The 17,400-nt window shown below is 58.2% G+C and overlaps 1 protein-coding gene across 3 annotated transcripts; it reads left to right on the top strand.

Annotated features, from left to right (window-relative positions):
• Positions 1-2,138: 2,138 nt before the first annotated feature.
• Positions 2,139-17,225, top strand: LOC140627723 (interleukin-3 receptor subunit alpha-like). 3 transcript variants are annotated; one of them, XM_072816267.1, is made up of 12 exons: positions 2,139-2,238; positions 3,516-3,607; positions 7,004-7,122; positions 9,139-9,256; positions 9,557-9,695; positions 9,773-9,948; positions 11,390-11,505; positions 13,359-13,385; positions 14,022-14,133; positions 15,586-15,688; positions 16,706-16,779; positions 17,036-17,225. In XM_072816267.1, the coding sequence occupies exons 1-12, from the start codon at positions 2,225-2,227 to the stop codon at positions 17,161-17,163; spliced, it is 1,218 nt and encodes a 405-aa protein (XP_072672368.1). In that variant the 5' UTR covers positions 2,139-2,224; the 3' UTR covers positions 17,164-17,225. The 3 variants fall into 3 exon arrangements, with proteins under 3 accessions (XP_072672368.1, XP_072672369.1, XP_072672370.1); XM_072816268.1 differs by having other exon boundaries at positions 16,698-16,779; XM_072816269.1 differs by having other exon boundaries at positions 2,162-2,287.
• Positions 17,226-17,400: the final 175 nt, after the last annotated feature.

The following is a 17,400-nucleotide window of genomic DNA, read 5'->3' as shown; positions in this document are numbered from 1 at the left end:
GCTCAGCCCGGAAGCGCCCGCACCCCTCCCGGGACCCAGTGGCTGGTCCCGCTTCCCCACCGGGAGACCCGCACGCAGGTCGAACGAAGGTCGGGGCTGTGTGTCCCCAGGGGAGCGGCCTGCAGGCGGTTGGGAAGCGCAGGGCGAGCAGCCGGCTGGAGCGGCTCCGGGGCCCAGGGAGGGGTTCCGGGGCCCCTAGGGCAGAGGCCTGGCACCTCCAGGGACAGGTGGCGTCCTGAGCGCTGCTGCCGGGAGCAGCCATCCGGGCGGCGGCAGCATCGGGTGCGCGACCCTTGGGCACTAACCCTCCCGGCGACCCCAGCCCCGCAGGACGCGCCCGCGGCAGCCTCGCGCTTCCTCACCAACCTGCGAAGGCCGTTTTGCAAAGCAGAGTCCGCGCTGGGCACCGGAGGAAGTTGCCCAAGGCGGCCCTGGATGGGGAGCAGCAATTAGGATCGCAGCAAACAGGAACCCGCCCGGATGAAAACCGGAAAATACGGCTTTTCAGAGAAAGAGGGGAGTCATTCCAGGGAACTCGCGGCGCGGCTGACCCGGGCTTGCCGGGCAGGGACGGTCACCCGGGGAGAGGCGCCCGCCCGCAGGGTCACGGCGGCGCCCGAGCCTCATTGGGTCGCGGTTTGCGGGGTGGGGCCCCTCGCGGGGACCATAAAAAGGCGGAGGACGGGGACCTGGCTTCGCTGTCGCCTTGGGGACGGTTCCTCCGGCACAGCTGCGAAGGCTGCACAGGCGGACGCGTCTGGGGTCCCGCCCCGCGCCCTCCGCGCCCTCCGCGCCCCGTGCGCCCCTGCACCCCCCGGGCAGGCCGGCTGCGGTTCGCACGCGGGGCTGTCCCTGCCTCCCAGGTAAGACCCCCCTGACCCCCGGGCAGCCACGACGCGCATTCCAGTGGGGACCATTGCAGCCAAGGTGCGCCCCCCGCGCTCCCGTGCGCACTGCGTCCGGGAATCGCAGCGCGCACCGCAAACGAGGAGGATGCGGGAGTCGGCGCAAGCAGCAGGGGGCGGGGGCACAGGCTCCCCAGGTGAGCGGCCCGAGGCGCTGAGCCGCGCACGGAGGGATGCTCGCGCCCTTGCACCTCGCCGGCCCTGGGCCGGGTGTTCCCTGGAAGAACGCGCCAGCTCTCCAGGAGGCCCCAGGGCCCCAGGGAAACCGAGCCCCGCACCTGCAGTCCCGCAGCCCCACCTCGGGAGCGATGCGCAGGGAGCGGAGCGCACGCTCCGCCCCGCTCCGGGATCCCGCTGTTTGGAAAATGTGCAGAAACGGTCAAATGCACCGGGTGGGCGGAAAGTGGGTGAGCGGTACCGCCTCCGGGGAGGGGGACGGGGAGGGGAGCTCATGCTCACGGAGGGTCTCTGAGCGGGATGGAAAGTTCGGGAACCGGACCGGCGTGGTGAAGGCACCAGATGTCCCCCGAGTGACATCTGGAAGGGGTGACGTTTGCAGGGTGTGAGTCTCACTTTCATAAACGTGTTGATGACTAGAGACGTTTTGAAAAATGCAGAGGGCGGGTGTCACTCCAGGACTCGCCCTGAGCCGGTCGTGGGGGGACCGAGGTCCCAAAGGTGATGGGGTGGGGCCCCCCAGAGAGGCCGCAGACAGCGTTTGGGGCAGCCCCCACTCCACCCGCCCTAGGGCGCGCACCCCGTGACCCGTCCTCTGGGCTGGCTGAAGGCTGCATGTGAGTGGGGTGCACACCCCTGCACACTCAGGTGCACGTGGGCACCCACCGTGTCCGCCGCGGGCGCCCGGGGGCCACCCAACTTCAGCACCTAGGGCCGCGCTCACGCGGTCTCTCTGTTGCACATTCTCATCTTCGGTCATTGTGATTTCCTGCACGGACCCTTCATGGTTATGGCTCATGGTGAATGTGAGCTTGCACACACACACACACACACACACACCCGGAAACGGAGCCCAATGCGGGTCGCGCCTCACCCGAACCCCTGGATTACACACCCGCTACACGGCACCTGTCCCGGGGCACCTCGCACACACAGGCAGTGCTGGATGCTGCCAGGCTCCTCTCCTGGGAAGGGGCCCCTGGGAGGGCTCCCCGGTTTGACAAGAAGCCCTTTTGCTATCTGATTGCGTAAGAGCTGGCACTTGCGGGAAACCATCGTCAGCCCCGTTGCTCACACGGAAATCTCCCTGAGCCCCAAGGCTGAACTGCGGTCCCTGTTGGGTCCTGCGCTGGGGGCTGTGAATGCTCAGGACGAGGTACGGGGAGTCCCCGCTCCCTCCTGGATCTCGGCTGAGATTTTTCCAGGTGGGATGGTCCGGAGGGGGCACGTTTTGAGGGCGATTCGGAGGGGCAGACGGAGCTGGTCCCGGGCCGCAAGTGGTGTGTGCAAGGATGACAGGGTGGGGAGGATTGGGGGTCCCATGGGAGACCCGCGGCTGATGGTTCCGGGGGTGCCGGAGACGGGCCCGGGCGGGGGCCCAGAGCTAGCTGCGCAGGCGGCTGCCCTGGGAGGCTCCCGGCGGGGCCCCTGGAGCCCGCGCGTCCACTTACAGGAAACTGCATCTGGGTTGACTTCGTATTTTTAATGACACTTCCTTCCAGGGCTTTGTGACGCCGCCGTTTCCTGGTGCCCCGCGTGCCGCGTGTGGGCTCTCCTGCTTTCCGCACGGGGCTGGGGCCGGGAGCACGCGCAGACCTCAGGGTGGAAGTCTAGAGGCGGGCGGACACACAGACAGGGATGCACGCACGAGCACACACACGAAACATGCATACGTGTATGTATGCACATGCACGTGCACGCATGTAAACACGCACATAGCAGTGTGTGCCCTACATGCATGTGTGCAATGTGGGCATATGTGTGCATACATGTACGTATGCACATGCAGGCTTGCACACGCGTGTGCACGCATGTAAACATGCACACGGCAGTGTGTACACTACATGCATGTGTGCAATGTAGGCATATGTGCACACACACAAGACTTGCGTAGGTGTATGTGTGCACACGCAGACACGCACACGTGTGTAGCACATGTGCACACCGTAGGGTGTATACAGTATGCACACGTGTGATGTAGGCACATGTGCACACATGCGAGACCTGCACAGATGTACACATGCACGCAGACATGTGCACAATCTTATACACACATGGGCACGCATACACACATGTACACGGCAGTGTGTACAGTATATGCACATGTGTGTAATGTAGGTACATGTGCACCCATGCACACACAGGAGACCTGCACAGATGTACGCCTGCACCCCCAGACATGCACATACATGACAACCTGTGTGTACGCACATGTGCATGCATGCACACACGCACACGGCAGTGTGTACAGCATAAGCCCGTGTGTACGATGCAGGCCCCCAGGCACACATGCACAAGTGTGACTGTGAATGCACGCCCCCAGCCACGCCCATGCCCGGCGCCTTCCCTCCTGGAAGGAGCTGCAGGGTGGCGAGAGGAGCTCCGGGCGTGCACCCCTTGCATCCCACACGTTAACCGTCCCTTCTCTTGCAGCGCACGGCCCCTGCTCGGGAGCGGCGGCGCCATGGCCTTGCTGTGGCTCGCGGTGCTTGTGATGTCTGTCTGTCTGCTGCGCTCCGAGAAAGGTAGGACGAGCACCGAGTGCGGTGTGTGGCTGGGAAACCTCAGATCATCACAGACGCCCTTGCGGCCGCGCGAGGTGGTGCAGAGACTGGCCCGTGCCGTCCCCCCACCCCACCAACGGGATCACGCTTTCACGCGCCAGCCGGGGTGCCGCGTGTGATGTGGTCGAGGTGCTCGAGCACGAGCAGCCGTCGCCTCCCGCGGTCCTGAATCATCATCCCGGGGCGGAACTGAGTCCCACCTGCGGGACCTCTTCCTGGGCGGGGTCGCGGGAACCACGGTGGTTGCCGGCTGCCCCGTGTCCCCAGGAAGCTCCGCCCTGGAAGCCCTCACCCCAGACCCCGTGCATGTGACTGTCTTTGGCGGTGGGGTCTTTACAGATGGAATTTAGGATGAGGTGGGGTGGGGGGGTCCTCATGCAACAGGGCTGGTGTCCTCACAGGAAGGGGACACGTGGCCGCAGACGTGTGCGCAAGAACAAGGCCACGTGGGCCAAGGACGCTGTCCTTGCTCGTACAAGAGGTCAGTCCTGCGTGGACCCCCAGGCTCCCCGGCCACGCACTGGGAGGGCCTCAGGCAGGGCGGTTCCGCGGGGCCCCGCAGCGTCTCCACCTGGCGCTTGCGTCAGGCCCGAGGATGTTGGCTGCGGCCACGGCCACAGGATTTCGTAACCGATCGGGGATTGGCGTTTGCTCCTTCCTCAACCAGGGCTGGGATTCAGATGTCCTGTCGGGGGCGGGGACGGTGTTGGTCCTCAGAGAGCCCTGCACACTGCATCCCGTCCCAGCTCTGGGACTGCACGTCGGAGCTCCGGCAGGGACACGCTCCCTCCAGGGGCTCCGGGGGGTCCCTCCTGCCTCTTCCGGCCTCTGTGGCCCCAGGCGTCCTGGGGCTGGAGGCCAAGTCCCTCCCGTCTCCTCCTCCGTCCTCACGGGGCTTCTCCTCTGTGTGTGCGGCTCCTCTTCTGCCTCTTTCGAGGACCCCTGTCATTGGGTTTAGGGTCCACACCCTCCGAGGATGACCCCATCTTAATTAGTTACACCTGCAACGACCCCATTGCCAAATAAGGTCCCATCAAGAAGTGCTGGGAGTCAGGCCTCGGGCTTGAATTTCGAGGGGACGCCGGTGGCTCTGCCCCAAATATTCATGCAGACATCCAGGGTCCCCCGGCCCCTGCAGGGGGCCCTATGGGTGAGAGCCAGAAGGGCCACCCACTCTGCTGTCCTGGAAGCCACTCAGGGGGCCACACCGCACGCCCCAGGGGCTGGGAGATGCGGGAGGGCGGGAAGAGGAGGGGCGTCCTCCACCTCTCAGGCCGTCACCCCCGGCTCTGAGCATCGTGTGGTCTCTTCTCCCGGGTCCCACCTCTGCTTTGCCTGTCTTGCCCCGCGGTCGCCTCTGTGGTCACGTCAGGCCCGGGGTACTCGGGATCACCGACCGCAGGTGGGAGCTGCTTTCTAGGAACAGAGGCTGGAGGAAGCAGCTGACGCCATCTAAAGCTTTCATGTAAAAATAAATAAAAATAAATAAATTAATTAAAATAATAATAATAATTATAAAGCTTTCACATGTTTGCTCATAAGCTGCAAAACCCCCCACCCCCCATCCTACCAACCCTTCCACTTTGGCCAAAGCGCATGACAAGGGCCCTGGGGACAGCACACGGTGAAACACGGGCGTCCAAACCAGACGCCTCGCCTGGATCTAGTCTTAAGGAGAAGTGGTTAGTCCTTCACCATTGAGTCTGAATTAGCTCAAAGATTCTTTTCATACATTGATCAGGGTAAGGAAGCTCTTTCCTGCATGCCTGGTTGGCTGAGAGTTCCTAATACCACAGGGCTGGTAAATGTGGTCGTTTTGTTTTTTTTTGTTTTTTTTGTTTTTTTCCTGCTTCTCTGGAGAAGATCATTACTACTCTGTTAATGGGGGTGAATTATATTCATGATTTTAAAAGCTTGCATTCCCGTAGTAAATCTCCTGGGTCATGATGTATTCCTGGATCGGAATGAGTCATAGTTTCTGAAGGGATTTTACGTCTGTGTTAATCAGGGATATTGCCCTCCGGTTTGATTTTAACCATTTGTCTGATTGTGATACTGGGATAATGCTGGCCTCCTGAAATGAGTTAGAACATATTTCCTGTTGGCCGCCCTCCTTGTTTTTTGAAATTTTGTGCACATGATACTACTTCTTCCTTAAATATCTGATAATTTGGGGCACCCGAGGAGCTCAGTGGATGAGCGTCTACCTTTGGCCCAGGGTGTGACCCCCGGGTCCCGGGATCGAGTCCCAAATCGGGCTCCCTGCATGGAGCCTGCTGCTCCCTCTGCCTGTGTCTCCGCCTCTTTGTCTCTGTGTCTCTCATGAATAAATAAATAAAATCTTTAAATATATATATGATTTATATATTTATATTATTTATAAAAAAATAAAACACGATGGAAATATGCTGACATTAATATTTACTATTTCAAAATTGAACAGCAATTTAAAAATAACTAAATAAATAATCATAAAAAAAACTTACTATTTCACCCTTCCTATCCGTTTTAATGATCGTTAATGCGTTGGCAGACCTGAGTGTAAATCTTGAGGGATGAGAATCTATCAAAAAGTACATTTTGACGTAGAAAAAAAGTTCCCTAAATGTAATTTTTTGTTATTACTAAGGAATCCATTGTCCTTACAGGTCAGAGGACAATGATGCCGGAAGCCAAAGTGTCGATATGGTTTGGTCTTGACTATGAAGGAAACGTTGTTGATCTTGATAAGTAATCACAACGCCAGTTTATAAACTATGGGAACGTTGATGAAAGTCATATCCTGTAACTCGTTGAAGGGGGGGGTCACAGAGAAAACCTCATGAGGTGTTTGGTGGAGCTTTACAGCTTTGAGTTACAGGCGAGATGTGGCCCCGTTGCTCCTTGTACGAGGGCGAGCAGGTCTTGGGTGAAATCTGGGGAGTTCTGAGGTCGGCTCCGAGCGACGCCCTGCCCATCGACCCTGCAGCAGGAATACATGTGCTTTGACTGCATTTCAAAACGTAGTCCGAGGACGCCTGCGTGGCTCAGCGGTTGGGCGTCTGCCTTCGGCTCAGGTCGTGACCCCCGGGTCCCGGGATCGAGTCCCGCATCGGGCTCCCCGCGTGGAGCCTGCTTCTCCCTCTGCCTGTGTCTCAGCCTCTCTCTCTCTCTGTGTCTCTCATGAATAAATTAATAAAATCTTTTTAAAATTTTTAAAAATAATAATGAGAATGTGTCCGCGAGGGTCCTCGGCCATCTAGACTTCTGCTTCCCGAGGACGTCGGCGAACTGGGTGGGAGGAGGAAGCCCCCGTGGTGATACGGGTTCGAGCATCCACGCGGTGTCTCATCTCACTGTGACCTCTAAACGTTTCAGATCCAGATTCACCGATTAAGAACCTCAGGATGGAGCCGGGAAGCAGGAGACTGACCTGGGACCTCAGTGGAAATGTCTCTGAAATTAAGTGTTTCATCAACTCAAAATATATCACTAAGGTAAAGCATCTTCCCCGCACTTGGCACGCCGCAGATGCTCGTGTCTTTGGGGTACCTAAGAGCCAGCAGAGCCCAAAAGCCACGTCCGGCTCTGACGTCGCAGCGGCGGGGGTTCTAGTCTGGGCTTGGCCATGGAACGTGCAGGCGAGGGGCGGGGGGTGCAAGTGCGTCTCTGACGTCCAAGACTGCGGCCCCAGAGAGCGGTGGAGAGCGACTGTGCTCAGCCGTGGCAGGCGCGGAGCCCAGCCAAGTCCCCGCATCCTCGTGTGGCTGCCCCTCTGGGCACATCTGCAGCCTCGTCTCCTCTTACAAGGACCCCAGGCCTAGGGGGTCAGGGGTCACCCTGCTGACCTCATTATACCCTAATCCTGTCGTTAACTAATCCATCCTCAGATACAACCAGTGTCTGAGGTCCTGGGGGTGCGGGAGGGCTCCAGCACATGAATTTTGGGGAACACAGTCCAGATCATGAGAAGCCTCGCTGGGATTTCCTGGAGCCGGCTGACTGTGCGGAACACGCGGGCTGCCGAAAGCCTAGGACCGCCGGCAGGGAGAGCAGCCTCAGGAATCCGCCTTCCCACCGCGTCTCCAAAGGGCAGAGGGGCCCCTCCTGCAAGTGTGCGGTGCAGAGAAGGCGTGCATGGCTGAAGGAGGCGGACGACGGGGAAGCAGGACGCGGCGGGACCTCCTCCCCGAGACCCGGACCGCTCAGGCCGGTGGGGACGACGGACCACGGAGTCGGCCCGGGTTCCGAAATGCGGTAAAACGCGGCCGGATTGGTGCTGCGGGCGGGCCGGCCCGGGACTCGGGGTAGGAGAGAGCTGGGTGGCTCCCCCAGCTCCGAGGCCGAGAGGCATTGGAAGGTGCTGGGCCCTGCCGGCAGCCCCCCCCCGACGGCGCTGCGCTCTTCCGTAAATCGAATCAATTGGCGAGACCGCGCTGGCTACGAGCCGTCCCGGAGCCACCCGAGGAAGTCTTAGATCGGAGCCGGAGAAGGCACCGGGTGCTTGGCGCCCCAGAGCTCCACGTGCGCTGCGGGACGAGGCCTCTAACCCCCAGTCTGGTTGCACCTGTTACAGACACATCAACGGGACACCGGGCGGCGGCGTTTATCAATTACTTTCCACCAATCGGGGGCCCTGGGCCGGCTCGGCTGGTAGATCATGGCCCTGGACGTGGGGGTCATGAGTTTGAGCCCCCCGTGGGGCGTACAGACGACTTAAACACAAAATCTTTAAAAAAAAAAAAAAGAAAAGAAAAGAAAAAGAAAAAGAAAAAGAAAAAGAAAAAGAAAAAGAAAAAAAGAAATCACCTTCTACTTATTCATCCATCCGGGGCTTCACGCTCCCCGTTTATATTCACGTGTTAAATCGTGCAGGTGCGAAGCTGGAATCCCCCATGACCTTTATACACATTTTCCTTTCATTTTTGTTCCTCCCGAGCTTCCATGTTGGTTTCCTCCTTTCCCCGGCTTTCCCGTGCCAGTTCCTTTTATCGTTCGGTCCCTAGAAAAGGGTCAATTTATTTGTAACGGGATTCGTGAACGGAATTATTATGTATTTATTCCTCAACGGATCTATTTATTCATAAATGGATCGATTTATTTATTTATAAATGGATTTATTTCTTTATTTATTGGCAGATGGAGTTAATTTATAGACGTTTTTGTACAGTTTTTTAAAAATTAATGAATCCTGTGTTCCACCTGTTGGGCCCTCCCTCCATCTCCCCCAACCTGTGATTTCTTCACCGTCTCCAATTTGTCGGCCGCCACGAAATCACTGCCTGGGTTTTTTGTTTTGTTTTTGTTGTTGTTGTTGTTTTTGTTTTTTACTTGCTGGGGTTTTGGTGAAGATCGCGTGGAATCCACAGAGCAGGTGGAGGGCGATGATGGTTTGCGGCTGTTGAGTATCATCCACACCAGAGTCTACGTCTCGTCTCAACGATGAGTAAATCTCGCTCTCTCCCTCCCTCCATCTCTCTCTGTCTCTCTGTCTCTGTCTCTGTCTCTCCCAGGCCATCGACAGCCGTTACTGCCAGTTTTATGTGCTTCCCTTATGTGAAGTGAAAAACTTCACCATCTCCGTGAAGCAAGACCCGCCGTTCTCCACGGGGCTTCAGTACGTCCCGCGAGGTGAGGGGGGCGCGCTCCTGTCTGCCGTCCCTTTGCCTTCAGCCATTGGTTGCTCTTGGGGATGGGAAAGGCATGACTCTGGGCTTGGGTGGCAAAAGGCGGGCGCCCCCGGGCATCACGGCTGCCGGAGGTTTTCATCCGCAGGCCCCTGGGCGAGGGGTCGTCACCGGGAGAAACCGAGGCAAGCATCCTCGGGATGTGTCCGGGTTCGTTCCTGCGGCAAGTGCGTGTGAGGTCGCAGGACCTGGACCCCCGAAGGCCCCCTTCCGCGGGACTGCCTTTCCTGTCACCTCCCTGCAGGTGCAGAAGGAAAGCCGGCGGCGGCCGCGCGGGGCCTGGACTGCTGGGTGCACGACGTGGACTTCCTGACGTGCAGCTGGGAGGTGGGCAGGGCGGCCCCCGGCGACGTGCAGTACCGCCTGTACTGGCGGGACCTGAAGTAGGTGTGGCCGTGGGCGCGGCGCGGCCTCCCGGGCCCGTGGGCCTCCGGTCACCGCGGGCGCTCCGTCCCCGCAGGGCCTACCGCGAGCAGGAGTGTCCACGATACGAGGCGGACGATCGGGGCGTCCACGTCCGGTGCCGGTTCGATGACGTGTCCAGGTTGCAGAGGCACATCCAGTTCTGGGTGAACGGCACCAGCCGACGCTCCGGAATCCCTTGCTCCGACCTCTGTGTCGAATTACCGGAAATCGGTGAGTCCAGGGCCTGCCTCTGCACGCTGGTGTCCGAGCTCAGCGGCCCTGATGAAATAACACCATGGTCCCAGGGCTGGTGGCCGCTGCGTCCCATCTCCGCCCCCGTCCCCGCATGGCTCCTCCTCTGCGTCTCCTCCTCCGCTATGTGCACACCTGTCCTTGGCGTAGGGCCTCCCCAATCTAGGACGAGCTCATCTCAACATCCTTCAGCCCGAAGTCGGAGAGGCGGGAGGGTCACCCTGCTCGCTCGCCTGGCCTCGGTGGCTCCCAGCGGGCGGCTTCTGACCTGTCTCCAGGGTGCTTGGCCCAGCTGCCCTCTGGGGCACCCCCGCCTCCCTGGCCTCACTCCCTGGTCCCACCAGTGGGCGCACCCTCCCAAGCAGGCCACTTGCCCTCTCTCCTCTTTTGAGGGGAGAAGGCCATTTGTGGAGCTGGAGCGGGAAGCGGGGTCCCACGGCCTGCACGGCTGCAGGGAGGAGGGAGGGGAGCTGGGTCGGAGATTATCTGTGGGATGGAATTTCTGATGGATTCTGTGGGTGCTGCTGAGGTAGAGTCCTCAACTGAGGGAGGCTGGGTGCCCGGTGACATAATGGAACGGGGAGGAGGAGGGGACCTGATCTGGGGGGGCTGCCCTGTACTGAGCTCAGCCAGGTGTCCAGGTGGAGCGCCTGGTGCAGACAGGTGAGGGAGGACCCAAGGCTGGGCTCTTGGGGCAGGTGGGCCCCGGGGTGTAGATTCAGATGTGGTCACACGGGAAGCTGGAGAAGCCACAGAGTCAGGAGGGCACTTAATGCCCAGAGGGAGGGCACAGGGCTGAGCCCCAACATTGCAGCCCCCAGGGGATGGCGGGAGGGTCCCAGCACCCAGCAGGGAGGCCCAGATGGACGGACGGATGTCCGGGGAGGAGCTGGCAGGGCAGAGGCCCGGTCAGGGGGGAGGTGAGGATGCAGCAAGGCAGGGGCAGATGTTTCCGGGAGTGCAGCTGGCTGGCCCAGGACATTGGACATGGGACTGGCTCTGCGCAGGGTGGGGAGTGGGGAGCAGGCCAGGCACGGAGGAGAGGCTGGTGGGGTGGGGGGGAGTCCAGGGCTGCAAGAGGCCTTCCTCCTTCTGTTGGACACTAGTGGAAACATCGGGTGTAGACCCTGAGAGCACTTTCCAGGGGGTCTCGGGCGGGCGGGGTCTCTCACAGCTAGAGCCTGAGCAGCTAGACCTAAGGCCGATTCAAGAGGATATTTCAACATATTTGGTCATGCATCTATATTGATATTTTGCCCATTCTTTAACCTTAGAGTGGCCCTTTCTTCTCCTCCCCACACCCCAAATTTGTATGAAGCCTATTTTAAAGTATCTTCGGTGGGGTGGGGGTGGGGATGGGGATGTTGATTTTTTTCTTACTCATTAAATGTTTTTGGTGGGTTTTTTCCTCCTGTTCTAGAGAGATTAAGTCCACCCCACATCACTGCAACGTGTAATAAATCCTATTCAATGATGGAGTGGAAAGTATTAAGCCACTTCAATCACAGATTTCTGTATGAACTTCAAATACAAAAGGTAAATGCTTGTCCTAGCTGACAATTCTAGGTTCTCTAGGATCTGTACCCCCAAGGCTTTGGAGGCAGATAAAACATACACTCAACAAAAATATGAACCAAAAAAAAAAAGTGTTTTAGTGTTTTGAAAATAATTAAACATAAATAAAAAATAAAGATAAAGCATAAGTAGATTTTAAAATACATAGAAACTAAACCCTACATAACAATGAAGATTGTTAACACACACAGACACACAAATCTAAAAAAAAAACTACTGAAGATCATGTAAGATGTTGTATATGTGTGAAAATCATCAAAAGAAACCATACAAACTCTAAAAAAAAGTTTTGACTTTAACAGAAGTAACAATGTTGGCTATTCAAAAGACAGAGGTAAAATTGGAAGGGCAGGTAGGTCAAGTCACAGATGGAAGACACCAGGAGCATATATGTCAGACAAAGGACTCCTGTTTGGGGTAGATAAGAAAGGCTTCCAAGTCAATACCAAGAAGACAAACAACTGTATTTAAAAAAAAAAAAAAAACAAAGGGCAAACAAATAAACAAAAAACAAAGGGCAATGATGGAAACAGCCACTTCCCCAAAGATGTGTTCATGCCCCATAAACACATGAAATGGTGCCAGAGAAATACAAACCACAGGGAGAGGCCACTCCATAAACTCGTTAGATTGGCTACAATGGCAAATTCTAGCCAAACCAAGGGTGGGTGAGGCTGTCACCCAGTTGGTTGCAACACTTGCTTGGCACTAAGAGGTGGCCATTGAGAATGGTACGCGTGGCTCCTTCTTCTTTGAAACGTTCCTCGTGGATGACCATTCCCCCTGTTGTACGAGCCAAGATAAAATCCCATCCATTTAAGGAAACATGGCGCAGGCCCTGTGGAAGAGGCATTGACGGAATCTTGCAGGGCCCGCCATTCCCCCGCTGGGTCTGGCTCGGAGAGAAATGAAAACGTAGGCCCACCTGAGTGGGGACCGGAGTGTGGGAAAGACTCAAGGGAAGGGATGAGCAAAAGATATCCCGGCCTGGAATCCGGCCCCCCAGGCAAGGTCAGCCAGGTAGGTCAAGGTCGGCCCTGGGGGATCCCATTCCTACAGAGGGAGAGGTGTAGTGCAGGAGGTCTACAGTGAGTGACACACCTGTGCTCTGGGTGTGAGCGGGGACGAAGGCAAGGCAGGGGGCACAGGGAAATTTGGGGGTGACCGAGTCATTCCTCGCCTGCGACGGGCGGTGGTTTCATGTGCACGCGTTGCTCAAAAAATCCCAGCAAATCCTGTGCCCTCAGTGTGTGGTTTGCTCAAGCAAATTTTGCCTGAATAAAGTTATCCTAAAAAATGACCAACTATGGACGCACCTGGCTGGCTCAGCGGGTGGAGCGTGCGACTCGAGTTCGAGCCCCACGTTGGTGTAGAGGGTTCTGAGTTCGAGCCCCACGTTGGGTGTAGAGACCATAAATACACTTAAAAAATATTTAGGTCTATAGATTAAAAGGAAACGACGAAATGTTTTGAGGTAATTAGTACTTCATATTCCATTATCGACTTGAATGTATTATTTTTCTTTATTTCTTTTATATTTATTGTTGATGTTCAACTAGCGATTATACTCAGTGTTTCTGTAAACCTAAAACTGCTTGGAAGGATGAACGTTATTAGTTCTATATTAAAAAAAATAAGGTGTTTTTACGCTAATCCCTGCTTTATACTCTATTTATATGTTATATCGATCATTTAGACCCAGTCACTGATTATATTGTGCTCAGTTTCTCTTTAAACCTAAAAGGGCTCAAAGAAACAAGGGCCTTCGTCAGGGGACCACATGAGGCAGCCGCCGCTCGTGTCTTGTTTTGTAGGGCACCGATCCTGCGTCCACGGAGAAGGTGAGTGTCCCCCGCGTGCCCAGAACCGGGCATCCCGAAGCGCAGGTGTGTTTTCCTTACTGTGCGGCCTCTCCGCCGTGCCGGACTCCGCGTGGGCCCCACGCACCCACCCCACGGTCTCCAGGAGTCGGTGCGGAGGGGAAACAGCTGGGACGTGAGGTTCTGTCTTCACGTGGCTCCTCCTCTGTGACTGCGTCTCCTCCTCTGTCCCGTATAAGGACCCCTGTCGTTGGACTCAGGGCCTCCTCATCCGGGAGGAGCTCCTCTTGAGATCCTTCACTTAGGCACGCGTGCAAAGACCCTACTTCCGAATAAGGTCCCGACCAGGAGTTCCAGGGGGACGCATCTTCCTTGGAGGTGGTGGGAGGTCACCGCTGCAGAGCGTGCGGGGCCCACGCCGTGCACAACAACATATGTCTGGGGCTCATCAGGGGTGGCTGTGGAGCATCACGTCCCAGTGATGACGAAGAACATTTTTGTTTGGACCCCACAAAGTCTGGGCTGAGGGGGCTTCCAAATAAGGTCAGCTTCTAGGATTGGGCGGGTGAGAACTTGCACATACGAGTTGGGGGAGGACCCGCGGCACCCCTGCCAGGGCCCGTTGTCTCTCCCCCCTCCTTTTCTTTTAAACCTCAGCTCTACGAAAACCACTTCGTGATTTACAATCCCGGAAACTACGTGGCGAAACTAAAGGTGCAGGGTTTCTTCCGCAAAGACTGGAGCGAATGGAGCGCCCCCCAACTCTTTGGTGAGTGGGGCGCCCTTCCACCTCGCCCTCCCGTGTGCTGAACGCTGGGGGCCACCGCGCCTGGCCAGGAGGCACAGCCCCCTCCTGTGCTCTGACGGGCTCGTCATCCGTGCTCTGGGGCCCTCGGCCCCCAAAGGAGCAGGGCTGGAGCTCCACCCACTTCTGTGACCCCAAAGAGGGCTCTGAAGATCACAGGTGACCCTGCACTTCGTGCTCACCCCATGGGAGGGCAGAGAGTGGGCGGGACAAGACCCCCAGTAAGAGGCCCCAGGGCTTCTGGTAACAAAGCAGTCAGCAGGTAAGGGGTGGGGAGGGTCCTCTTTTATCCCACAGGGGGCCTGCCTGGGCTCCTGACTCTGATTGCAAGGATTTCCCCAAAATGAGACCTGCTATTTCTCCCTGACCTGTTCTGAAACCACACCTACCAACGTCCCATTTCCGGGGTCCCATGTGGGAAATGTCGGTCAGTGGGGTCCTGGGGCTGCTGCAATAAATGACCTCACATGGTCGGGGAGGGGGCTTAAAACCACAGAAATCCATCCTCCCCCAGCTCTGGAGACCGGACGTCTTAGGTCCAGGGGGGGACACGCTTCCTCCAGAGGCTCTGAGGAGAGTCCCTTCGGCCTCTTCCAGTGTCTGGGGCCCAGGTCTCCGTCTCCATCCTCACGGGGCTCGTCCTCTGCATCTGCGTCTCCTCTTCCGTCTCTTCCAAGGACCCCTGTCGTTGATGCGGGGCCCATCCTATTCCAGTGGGACCTCACATTTACTTGATTACATCTGCAAAGACCCTCCACTGTGGGCTCAGATGTGTCCCCCAACTCCACATATTGTCACCCCCAGGATCTCAGAATGGAACTGTATTTGGGGATAAGGTCTTTAAAGAGGTGGTTAAGGTAAAATGAGGTCAATAGGGTGGGCCCTGATCCCATAGGACTTGTAGGAAGAGGGGATGAGGACAGAGGGGCGACCACATAAGGCCAAGGGGGAACACAGGGAGACAGGCCTCAGGGGGAACGAGCCTTGGCCCCTCCTGATTTGACTCGCTGCCTGCAGGACTGGGAAATCAGTTATTTAAGTCACCCAGTGTGTGGGGCTTGGTTGTGGCACCCCAGGAAACTCATACCCTTCCTGGGGGCCTCCTGTCCCAGCGGGGAGCCTGAGGTCCTTGCAGATCTGTGAGCCAGCTGCTCCCCCTACTGGCCACGCTGCAGGGGATGCTCGCGGCCTGGGACTAGCGCTGGGCTGGGAGAGGTGTAGGGGCTGGGGGGGCGGGCGTCTCTCTCCTGGTGGGGCCTCACCAGCCCCCCCCCACCCCCGGGCAGGCAGGTGGCCACCGTCCCCTCCTGGACGCGCCTGCTGCCTCTGGAGGGGGCCCCTGGGGAAGCATTCAGGACTGCATGCAACCACCACCCCTGGGACCCGCTGACATGCCCCGTGCACCCTCTTCCCTAGTGTGTGACCCCAAGGATGAGCACCGCCGTGACTGGCTGGTGTCAGTACTGGTCTTGCTGGGGACACTGCTGGTCCTGGGACTCGTGGCCCTGCTGTGTAGAAGGTGAGCGCTCCGCGCCCACCACCTCGCTGGCCTCCCTGCAGTGTGATGCCTGCCGTCCCCGCCCCCCACCACCGGCGGGTCTCACTTGCTGGACTGCTCTGTCCCCGGGGGCAGGCCGCTGCCTCAGGTGACCCCATGGGGTTTGTGAGACGTGACCCTGTTAGGCCCTCTGGTCCTTGCCACCCACGGAAACCAGAAGCTGGGTGCCCCGTGCAGCATCCTCAGGACCCTCTGTCCTCAGTCCTGTCGCATGTTCCCATATCTCCCTGATGCTCGGTTTCCCACCCTGTGCCCAGATTCCTCGTCCCCCACTATCATTCGGGGGGGGGGGCTGAAGGGGCTCCTCTGGGATCCGCCCTCCTCCCCCTCCTCCTCTCCCTCCTCCTTCTCTCCCTCCTCCTCCTCCCCCTCTCCCTCCTCCTCCCCCCACTCCCCTCTGCAGCAGGCAAGAGTCCAGTGATGGGATAATCATGACCTTTCCCGCCTGAGCAACTCCTGCCCCTGAGGTGCCTTCCAGATGCCTAGTTGCTAAGTCCTATCAGGCGCTGCCCCGTGTGTGTTTGGGGTGGGGGGGAGGGGGAGGTGTGTCCTAGCAGGCTCTGGCCTCTCTGGCTTCACCCACGCCCGCCCCCTCCCAGCCCTTCAGGCTGAGCGGCCCCGCCCAGGACGCACAACCTGCTGAGGTTTATGAGGAAGGGCAGGGGCAGGTTCCATGCAGCCAGCAACCCATGGACCACCTTCAGGCTTCCCAGGGTCCCAGGCAGGGGTCGGGGTGGGGTGCACAGCCTCCCCCCCCCCAGCAGGAGATGCAGGTGTGCTTGTTATGTGGTGATGTTTTGTCCCTGCAGATCAGGATTCCTCATTGCTGTAGGACTTGGGCCTGGGGGACAGGCAGTCGAGACCACCCCCCACTGCACCCGGGGACTGGGGCTGGATTCCTAAGTCCATCCCGGCGGCCTGTGGCCTCTGAGTTCTGGATTCAGAGCATGTGTTGTCTTTCTCCTCTGAGGTACTCAGTTTTGCAGAAACTCTTCCCTCCCATCCCTCACATGAAGGACCCCATCACGGACAACCTCCAGAGCCCCAAGCTGGTAGGTCCTGGCACGTGCAGGGGTGGAGGGGTGCGGGAGGAGGAGGCCACAGCCCCGCCCGCCGAGGAGCAGGAAGCTGGTCCTGTCCTGGTAGGAGGGAGGATGGTGGGGGGATGGGGAAGGCTGCCAGGTGACAGTCACGCGAGGAGTTGGACAAAGTCCCAGACCCGCACGGCCAGGACCAGCCAGGCCCCTGTGGCTGTCATGGGGGGGAGGGGGCGTATGTGCAGCCCAGCCTGACCCCTGCCTCCTGCAGGAGCACTGGGACACCAGCAGAGCCAGCCAGGAGGACTGTCCGGTGGCCGAGGTGCACATTTTGGGGGAAACATGAAGCGGGACCTCAGACGTCCTTCCCCGATTGGCCAGGAGCCCGGAGGAGCGTAGTGGGCTGGGGAGGGAACACCTGTGTCAGGCTCATCGTGTAAATAAAGGCCTCTTGCACCCAGTCCCTGAACTCCGGGGAGGGGGATCCAGATAGTCATGTGGGGCCCTGGGGCCTCCAGTCTCCCCTGAAATGGGACCGACCCAGATGCTGCTCGCAAGGCCCCGGGACTCGCTGCTCTGAGCCTGTTCAGCGGCCGGGCCTGCTCTCGTTTTCCGGCTTCATTCCGCGTAAGCACC

This window comes from Canis lupus, chromosome X (genome assembly GCF_048164855.1).
Source record: "Canis lupus baileyi chromosome X, mCanLup2.hap1, whole genome shotgun sequence".
NCBI lineage: Eukaryota > Metazoa > Chordata > Mammalia > Carnivora > Canidae > Canis > Canis lupus.
The sequence above is the reverse complement of the archived record's forward strand: the minus strand, read 5'-3'. Positions and strand labels throughout refer to the sequence as shown.

Coding starts and splice junctions, on each gene's coding strand:
- LOC140627723 (XM_072816267.1), top strand. Junction 3,608..7,003: donor TCTGCTGCGCTCCGAGAAAG/GTAGGACGAGCA, acceptor TAAACGTTTCAG/ATCCAGATTCACCGATTAAG. Junction 7,123..9,138: donor ACTCAAAATATATCACTAAG/GTAAAGCATCTT, acceptor TGTCTCTCCCAG/GCCATCGACAGCCGTTACTG.